At 37.0% G+C, this 10,000-nt stretch overlaps 2 protein-coding genes across 3 annotated transcripts in view; one reads left to right on the top strand and one right to left on the bottom strand.

Annotated features, from left to right (window-relative positions):
* Positions 1-1,372: 1,372 nt before the first annotated feature.
* On the bottom strand, positions 1,373-7,906 carry LOC136839355 (putative leucine-rich repeat-containing protein DDB_G0290503). The gene is made up of 4 exons (XM_067105256.1): positions 7,852-7,906; positions 5,192-5,288; positions 4,295-4,361; positions 1,373-3,514 (listed from the first exon to the last, which is right to left on the bottom strand). Exons 2-4 carry the CDS (start codon positions 5,192-5,194, stop codon positions 2,049-2,051), a joined length of 1,536 nt encoding a protein of 511 aa, XP_066961357.1. The 5' UTR covers positions 5,195-5,288; positions 7,852-7,906; the 3' UTR covers positions 1,373-2,048.
* Positions 7,039-10,000, top strand: part of mRpL51 (mitochondrial ribosomal protein L51) — a 29,921-nt gene continuing 26,959 nt past the window's right edge. The window contains exon 1 of one of the 2 annotated variants that reach the window (XM_067105257.1): positions 7,039-7,267. The gene's annotated coding sequence lies outside the window, so the exon portion shown is untranslated. Of the gene's footprint in view, positions 7,272-10,000 lie in introns of both variants that reach the window. The other variant, XM_067105258.1, reaches the window with a different exon arrangement.

Below are 10,000 nucleotides of genomic sequence, written 5' to 3'. Positions count from 1 at the left end.
GAACACTTGCTTCTTATCCTCTATCTTTGAGGACGCTGTTGGGGAGAGCATGTCGCTGGAAAAGGTGCTATCTGTAATCTTTCTAGCTACTGTCCTACTGGTCTTACCTCTATTATGGTTAAAATCTTGGAAAGTATGCTTAGTACTCATCTAAAATCCCTAAGACCTCATTGTCTTCCTTCTGACAACGGGTTCCATTTGACACAACTAACCGGTGACTGCATGTATGTATCCTACTGTACTCATTTCAAGCCATCCTTTCTAAGGAACTTGGGGAAAGGATTTTACCACTGCTCAGATATCCAAAATTTTGGCTAAGGTAATGTAAGCTCTGTTTCTGCTGTAGTTGACAGAGCTAAGAGTATTTCTATCCTTTTCCGTAAAGTCGGTGGCATTTTTTTCTATATCCCAGACGTCCTTGAAAATCGGCTTGTCCGACTCATTCACAGAAATAATTGCAACCTTTAAAGTTTTTAAAAGCCAAGTCCAGAGCTTATTTTTGATCTCAGATAATCTTGTCTGATTTTTAGATACAGATCTAGACAGATTTTTAATTTGGGACAAATTAAAACCGGTTGAAAAATTTATCAATCAAATACAATTCTCTCTCTGTGTCGTTCAACACAAATCTTTCTAATTTGCCACCAGTGTTTTGAAATTTTACAATAGACCCCCTATTTCTGTCGGAAATTTGGGCATAGAAATAAAGGGCAGTACGTCTCGGAAACGGCACAACACGGGATGAGTAATTCTGGCTCTGTTTATTCTCGATATTTCCTTAGAAAGATTATTGTTGAGAGTTTTGTGTGCAAGCCACCACCAGTCCCTTTGCTGTGTCTGTAATTCCATAGGAACTACGAGGGAACTGCAACACGAAAGTGGATCAGTTTGCCAAATAACGTTTACTTTTAAATAGTGGAACTGCGCGCTATCCTCTCTATTTCATGAACATTTCACTAGCTGTTTGTGTTCATCCTAAGAAGGATAGTCCATAAATCCATTCTTCGCTTAAGTAAGTTCAACTTGAGCAGCTATTGCAGTTTCCATTTTTTCTCCATGATTTGAGCTGATTTGATTAGATTCTTTTCACTGGCCTCACAGTAAAGAGCCATCGAGTCTCTCCTCGCCATAAATGCTATTGTTTAGTAGCCGTGCATTCCTCTGTCACACTTTATTAAACTGTTTAAGAAACAGATGGCATCAGGATCAGGACAGACGTTGTATGATGCGTGAGCCATATGTAACTTGTATATTTGTTCTAAAGCCTTACTTCTTTGGTTTAGATTTACATGCTTGATGTAAAATTCAAGGCTGGAACTAGCAAAGGTTAAAAATAAGAGATATAGGATTTTTTGTATTAATCAAACGTAACTTTTAAACAAACTGGCACCTTTAATCGTGAACTGAAAATAAATATGTAAATGGGCAATAACAAAAGATGTTTGACAAAACAAATATAGACAGAAGAGCTGTAGAGAAGAAATGAGTATGCGAAGTTGAGTATTTGAAACTACCAACAAGAACTAATTCAAACTACAATAAACATTCAAACCTAATTTCTAGTATCACATAAAATCTCATGAATATCTCAGTAATTTGTTTAATATCAAATATTTTACAGCGATTAAGAAATACCATCTGAATAACAGAAAACACGCCTTGTAATTACGAAATGAACACACTTGAACTATTGACCGGTTCATGGTGTACACTGTCCCAAATAACACAAAAATAGAAGAGCTCTGTAAATAAGATACCCAGGCACTCCTTGGACTGACATATTAGACACACTGTTTTGTTATACGTACTACTTTTAACCCCCTTTGTCGTGGCTATCACTGGCTTCAAACTCTGAAGATACAGTTCTAATAGCAAGTATTTGCTAAGCAAAAGGAAACCTCCTCCTACAAGCAGCAATTCAGTCATCTACTGTAAAAGTATATCTTACAATCCTGCTACCTAATTTTAGAACAAAATACACTAATCCCACTAAGAAACTATCAGTACCAGACAAATAAATAGTCATAAATTTTTAACCTTATAATATATTAACTACACTGGCCTACGAGGGCAATTTTGTCCTTAGCACTCTCCCATTCGCATTTCAAATCATCAATTTCATTATAGATAAAATATTTCATATTCTGAATCTCAGCTTCTGTCTTGGCTTCTTTGGCCTTTTCAATGGCACTTCCTAGGCTTAGCTGAATGGCTTCAAATGTGCTCTTCATTTTCCCCATTTCTGCGACTGCATTTGCAAGTGACGGAAGAATGGCATTGACCTCAGCCTCGAGACTTTGAAGATCTCCATCAAGCTGGGCGAAGTGTGTAAGTTCTTGCTCGAGCTCGTGAGATTTGGCCTGAAGAGCTGCGATCCGTCCCTCGTGGTTAGCAATATCCTGAGTGCGAGTTGCTATGTGATCTCGAAGGTTCTGAACAGTGCGAGCATTCTCATCGACGAAATGTCTCTTTTCGTTCTTCAGGCGTTCTTCTCTTTCTTTGGCATCCTTGTAGAACTGGTTACCAATGGTCCACCCGACGACAGGAACGAAGCGGAAAATGCTGCCAAACCTCCTCCTCTTCTTGGTTTTACTGAGGTTCCTGTTGATGCGGTCCTCAATTTCTCTGATCTCCCGGTTAGCACTCTCGATCTGAGCATTGAGGGAAGCAATCTGGTTGTTCTCTTCGGTGATCTTTGCTCTCAGGTCGTTAATGCTTTGGCTATTTTGACTGATTTCATTATTGTTATTATGCTTTTCCTGTTGTAGCTTAGTAATTCCCTCTTGGGCGTTAGTACGGTGCCTGTTAAAAGCAGTGGAATCTCTTACGATATTTTCTCTAAACTGAGTGAGTTTGGTATTTGAAGCACTAGCCTTAGTTTCGACTTCACTAGCTCCTGTTTTTACGAATTCTAAGTAACTAATTAGTTCTGCTAGTTCCCGTCTTCCCTGGGCGATGTTGTGTCCTGTCATTGTGGTATTGATTTCTTCCTCTTTGTTTTTAATGACACTTTCTAAATGTGTAGTCACTGTTGAATCATTTGTGAGTTGGAGAGCTGCTTTAGCCTCATCTATTTCCTTTTGCAAAGAGGCAATCTTAGACTCAAAGGTTGCGATGTCCTCGTGATTTTCGAGTAGATTTTTAATCCTGGCTTGATTTTTCACAAGTTCCTCATTAAACTTAGGTTCGAATCCCTGAGCAGCTACAACGGTTTCTTTTAACGAACCCACTACATTGTCACCGCTCCTCCACGGTTGGCAGTGGTCCTTTGCCGTTCCTAAATCCACGTTGTATTGATTGAGAATTACTTTGAACCCATGGCGATCAGCAAAGGAAGGTACTGGCAGTGCTCCTTTCGCCTGGACACTGGCGATGTATTTGTCAACAGCCTCAACTTGGGAACAAGTTTGTGCTGCATTTTTGGCGAGGTTCTCAATAACCTCTTTGTTACAGGTTGGTGCTGAACGCTTTGCCCGTAACAAAGATTGAGGATCTGGAATGTAGCCCGTGACGCCTGTAAAACAGTAAAATATGAGCGTCAGAAGTCTAAGCATGTGGTGCTGGTGTTTAAAATCTTAAAAATCTAGAAAAATCCAACAAATTTTGTAACAGTTACATGCAATGATTTGATACAGCCTAACTAAAACGTTCTCTTCCGTAATTGGTAGCCACTTAAGTTAAATTTAATATTTGATTTTCATCTTCTTTTTCCAATAGTAAATACGGCATTCTCGAAAATAGCATCTTCACTACTTTTCCCCTACTTTCTACAACAATGGAGCAGACAAATCATCTTAGTTATTCCCCCCCCCAACCTTTTGATTTCTGAAGTCATGAACTTGTTTGATTACAATTTTTAATATTCTCTGTGTATCAGATGCAGGTCCACCATCATTCAAGAGGCACATCTCAAAAATCGATTTTCTTAATCACCGTTTCACATTTAATGCCTGCCATAGTTGTGGCGTTTGCTGCCTAAGGCCAAGAAGAATAAACGACTAGGAAATTTAGTGCCTTTTCACTTGCATTCATTTTTCCTACGCTTGCTCCTTTGTTTAATGTTGATATGTTCTTTCCGCTACTGGTGATGAACAGGACACTACTCAATGCAACTATCAGTACAGTGAAAACTAAACGTTCTAAAGCAAGGTAATTTATATTCATAGTCCTAGAGAGAGAGAGAGAGAGAGAGAGAGAGAGAGAGAGAGAGAGGGAGGATCTCAATGGCATCATCTTTAAGACAAAACAATACGAAAGATTAATCAAATAAAAAAATAAAAGTCAGGTCACTCACTGTAAGCAGATGTCACATGCAGCAAGGCCCAAAGGGCGACGACAATAACTTGCATTTTAATTCTTCTCTGTAAAGAAAGATAAAAATGGCATTAATTTAAGTGGTTTGTGTACTGTAATGGTATTTTTGTTTGTTTTTAGACTGAGCGCTCATCGGGGGCCGCAGCGCTACTATAGCGGCTGGTGTAGGTAAAAAATGTTAGCAAAACTTTTGACTAGAATACGTCTCAGTAGCTAATATCAGGACAAAAGTGATAACCCCAAGATGCACTCGCTCCCGTTCCTTTGCTTATATCATAGATGTAGGAATCTCAAAGGCAATGGTTAGTTTTAAATCAATATTTTTATAGAGATATAAAGTATGAGACGAAGCCATCAACAGGTATCTCTGAGGCGAATCTATTGATATAGACTATTGACTTATAGAGCTGTCTTAGTTTAGGGAGTAGCGATAAATATCACAGATGCATCAGAAAACTTCCTCAAATAACACTATGGTCTAAGATACCTCAGTAATTCTCACTGCTTTAAGCACAAATTTAAAAATGTTAAATGCTTCTTTTAATAGTCAAGACCAAACCTTCTGCCATTTTCCTTAGTTTCTTTACTTCAGGGTTGGACTAGAAAAGGGCTTTAGCTCGTCTGTCCCATTAGCTTCTACTCTTCTATAAAATAAAGCTCTAAACCTTCGTGGAAAGGCATCCAAGCTTACCACTGCGAGAAGTCTACTACAAGAGGGACCGTTTCCTGGTCTACGTTTTCGTTCGTTCAAGTCAATCTGTTTTATGCTTTGCAACACGGAAAAATCAGTCCTTTCACAACACATAGTAAGTCAACACAAAGCTATAATTCAGGGTAAAAGGAAGTAAAAATCTTTGTAGAAGGATTTTATGCTTACCATTGTGGGAAGTCTACCTTTCGCAGGAGCTCTTTCCAGTCCACGTTTTCTTTAGCTCCTCACAGAGATCACTGACACTCCAGCCGTTCCAGCCAACCTGTTTTATAGTTTCCAGGAGAGGAAATCCCCACCTTGAGGCGTTGTAAGCAAATTTGTACGTCACTGGAAATTTCATCCACCGAATTATGAATGGATCTGGATTTTGTGGAGGAAGTTTGTGAAAGGAGAGAGTTTTTGTAAAAGCCCACGTGAGCTGATAGTTGAATTACGGTAAAGAGGCACGTTTCATTTGACTGAGATGTTCCAGTCATCGTACTGTTGTGTATTCGAGAAGAAAGACGACATTAAATCTATTCTCTCATATGGTAAACTAACTGTGACTGCTTCAATATTCGGGTTCCCTGCTAATAATAGCAGAAAACTATCTCTTTTTCGTTATCGTAATATTCATGAAGTAATTCTTGATAAAGCCATTCTGAAATACATGAACATTCATCCTGAAACTGCTACTCAACGTGTTATGAAAAGAAACCTAAGGAAATGAAATGACACTTAAGTTAAGTTTAGTCGTCTGCACTTTGATGAAGATAAAAAGACTAGGTGAGTGAAAAAAAAAAAAACGTTTTCTGTTTATGATATAGAAATGATCTATCCTAAATGATGTAAAAACACATACATACATACATATATATATATATATATATATATATATATATATATATATATATATATATATATATATGTGTGTGTGTGTGTGTGTGTGTTTGTGTGTGTGTGTGTTTGTCTGTGTGTGTAAATCTATATATTATATTACTCTAATGTTGTTATATTGATGTCAGTCACTCAATGTTTCAGTCTATGTGTGAAAGCAAAACTGAAAATGAATTAAACGCCAAAGGAACTGTATAATTTTTTTTTATTTAGTTTATGCTACAATCGTTGTACGAATTGTAAATTTCGCTAACTAATCCAACATCTGCGAAGAGAACCTCTGTAAATAACATCCATAAGGCATCAATGATTGTGGTTTTTGCATCGCCATATTACATAAACAAATCAGTTAATTACTCTGGATAAGACTATCAGCTTTGCAGGCAATAGTAACATCAATAAACAGTGGAAGAAGCTTTTGGCCGTCGGCATCCGCAATAGTGTTTTTCTTTTTAAAAGTTGTATAACGAAGATCTTGAGATGTTTTTGCAATACTCTGTTGTTTTGTTTTGCTCTGGGTACTAAACTAGTGCAGGAAACGGATGATCAAGCATTGCAAAACATGAGATAATAATAACCTGTAAATATGATGTCGATTTCTAACCTACTTAGGTGTTTAGAAAGTCAAAATAATATTCTTTTTATTGTTAGTCTACGTAAACAGAGACAGTAGACAAATCTGGATAACTTGTTCTTAAGTACTGTACATTGATCAGGAATCCTAAATATAGAAAATTAAGTAAATTTCGGGAAATTACGTTAAATGTTTCCCATGCGGTCTGTCAAAGTGGATACAGTTGAGGATACTCGTCTTCAATAAAGCTAACCCACACTCCACAAAACACGAGAACAACTTCGTATCTGGCAACATCAGACATGTTGATAATCATCCCACCCTAATGATCTCAACAGTAGGGCCAGGAATCCCACCGACGTCTCAAAAAATGTCTGCGAAACGTTGAGATTCCATGACGTCAGAAGCTGGTGGCGCTTCTCAGAATCGCCCCCGCCCGCTCTGTGTGGGGATGGAGTATTGTGGATGGTTATGGGAGGCTCCCCGGGGATGGGGCAGGGAAGTGGGAGAGGTATGGGACTAGCCCCGACACCGTTTCTTCCTCTTCTTCCCTGTGACCCTCAGTTGCTTTGTTGTTGTTCGTGACATCAAAACGGACTATGTCGGGTTTCCCATGATACGCTCGTCCTAAAATGTTGCCTTGGGCGGCTTAGTGCAAAATCATCAAGAGCTGCATTATGAGGTTTGAAAATGGGAAGCAGTAAAAAAAGAAAATACAAACTTGAGAGAAAGAGGGAATTACTCTTTATCCGAGGCGTGCATATGCCTGGCCATGCTCTGTTAGATGCTGGGTTTGTAAGCATTCTTTTTGTTCCGAGATGTTAGTCGTAACAAGGATGTCATTAACTGTGAATTTAAATTAACTGACCATTCTTTCTCTTGTTATTTTTCATCTGATTTTAATTAATTTAGCAAAAGCTTTACATACATAGGCCTACCGTTAAAACCTATTGTACCTCAATTGACCTACACACTGAATCATTTACTTGGTAGTTAATAGGCTGCACTAGGCTGCAGCCATGAGGATAAGGGCAGGAGACTATATTATAGTACTAACCACGGCGAAACAGTGTAGGTGAGTCACTGTTTCGCCGTGCTAGTACTAGCCCCTGGGAGATCAAAGAGTTTTGTATATAGTTTGAGGAAGGCATTGCCATAGGCTTTAATTGGGTTTGTTTGGTAGATAGTATCCTAATTTATGGTAGGTCGCGAATAGCTCGGTAGATATCATAGTATACAGTAGTAGCACCCAATAGTGAATAGTAAGAGTTCATGAAGGTACAGAAAACGTCATTCTATCAATCAACTTCTTGTTTACGAGGGAAAGCACTTGACAGGTTCTGTCAAAACACTGCTTAGAACACTCTGTCTATACACAACTTAAGACGGTCTGCAAAGCGTCGCGTACAGTACCAGGTCTAAACCTGACTGATAGTACCTGAAGGTAGACTCCTGACTGCCCATAAGAACAGTTTAACAAGAATATATGATTGACAGTTTATTTAGCTGACCTGTCAAGAAGATACGATTGACATTTTATTCATCTCTGGAATTTCAAAGAAGAGGAGACAAATTTAACACAAGAATTAGCATAAAGCAGAGTGAATAGGCGTAGTTAACCTTTTTCAAGTTTTATATATTATAGGCCTATAATAGGCTAATCTTAATCCCATTTGAAAGAACTTGATATATAGGCCTATTTAACTTCTAGTTTCAAGTACGTTTTTCAATTATAGGCCCATATAATCTTACTCCCATTTGAAAGAACTTGGTATATAGGCCTATTTAACTTCTAGTTTCGAGTGCGTCTCTTCGATTATAGGCCTATATGACCTTACTACTACAGGAAAAACTTGATATATAGTCTATTTAACTCTTAGTTTCGAGAACGTTTTTCAATTATAGGCCTATACAATCTTACTCCCATTTGAAAGAACTTGATATACTGTCCTATTCAGCCTCTAGTTTCGAATACGTTTTTTCATTTATAGGCCTATATAATCCTATCCCAGTTGAAAGAACTTGATATATAGGCCTATTTAACTTCCAGTTTCAAGTATGTTTTTCATTTATAGGCCTATATACGTTTTTCATCTATAGGCCAATATAACCTTACTCCCATTTGAAAGAACTTGATATATAGGCCTATTTAACTTTTAGTTTCGAGTACGCTTTTCGTTTACAGGCCTATATAACCTTTCTACCACGTGAAAAACTAGATATACATGGGTGTTCATTTCCTTCTCAAATAATATATATAAATAAAAGACTATAGCTCAAAGTGTGATCTGGAATGGCGGACGCACTTATAAAATACATGGTTGATGATCACGTTACAATTATAAAGACAATTTACGCTTCTTAATTATTGAGCAATTAGTAATTATTTAATTTTTATTCGTTATCCTCTCTCTAAACAGAAACACTTGCAAGAATAAAATAGCTAATGGATGAACTATAAAAAAGGATGTCATTTCGAAAACTTAATTACTTATCGTCAATGAACAATATTCTGTTTCATATGATATTGCTAATAAAATGTGCAGTTATTTTATTCTTTAATATTATTACTGATTATTTCCATAAACAGAAGGTAATTACAATATTCCTTTAGGAGATAGTATGTAATGTTGTATGGGATTACTAAAAAGAAAAATATGATTACTTTCCAATTACTAATATTATATATATATATATATATATATATATATATATATATATATATATATATGTATATATATATATATAATATTAGTAATTGGAAACATAAAAATTCGATTACTTTTTTTTAAGCTATTTCAGCTACCGAGCCCGAAGGTAATGGCTCGGTAAAAATAGCAACCCCTATTAGAGAGTAGGCTAAGAAGAAGGAAAAGGAAAAATTGTTATATATATTATATATACATTATATATATATATATATATATATATATATATATATATATATATATATATATATGTGTGTGTGTGTGTGTGTGTGTGTGTGTGTGTGTGTGTGTGGCTTCAGAGCAGTTATCAAGTTAGCAGCTCAAAGACTGTACAACAAGCTCCCATTGAAACCAAGAAGACTGAAAACATTAAATATTTTAATTAGAAATGAAAGACTTCAATATAATAACTATGTACTAAAAGAATAATCTCAAAAAAGCAAAGGAAAAACGAATGGCAGAAATATCAGGTCGATCTCTCGCTAATTTTGTTTCACATTTTGGTTCCAGCGTCTCTGTTCCACACGTGATTGTGTGTTGATTATATCTATCATATTCACTCAAAGGGATAATTCGAATGAAATGCTGTCAATTGGGTCATTGCTGAGTCGGGAAGTTGGGGAAAACTCGCTGGTATGGAAGCAGTTAGCTTGCCCAGGTAATTCCTTGGGTGCAGATGCTCACAGGTTCCAATTTCTTTTAGACTTGTATGGCCTAGTGGGTAGCGCCCTTGCCTTTCATTTGAAAGAGCTGTGTTCGATCGTGATGTGAGTCAGAAATTTATTTCTGTTCCACGCGTGATTGTGTTTGATTATT

The sequence above is a fragment of the Macrobrachium rosenbergii genome, chromosome 6 (assembly GCF_040412425.1).
Source record: "Macrobrachium rosenbergii isolate ZJJX-2024 chromosome 6, ASM4041242v1, whole genome shotgun sequence".
Classification (NCBI taxonomy): domain Eukaryota; kingdom Metazoa; phylum Arthropoda; class Malacostraca; order Decapoda; family Palaemonidae; genus Macrobrachium; species Macrobrachium rosenbergii.
This window is presented reverse-complemented; position numbering and strand designations above follow the sequence as displayed.

Bases quoted from the DNA above. Each gene is read 5' to 3' on its own strand.
- LOC136839355 (XM_067105256.1), bottom strand. The intron at 3,515-4,294 runs GTGAGTGACCTG...ACTGTTTTACAG, and splicing joins GCATGTGACATCTGCTTACA to GCGTCACGGGCTACATTCCA.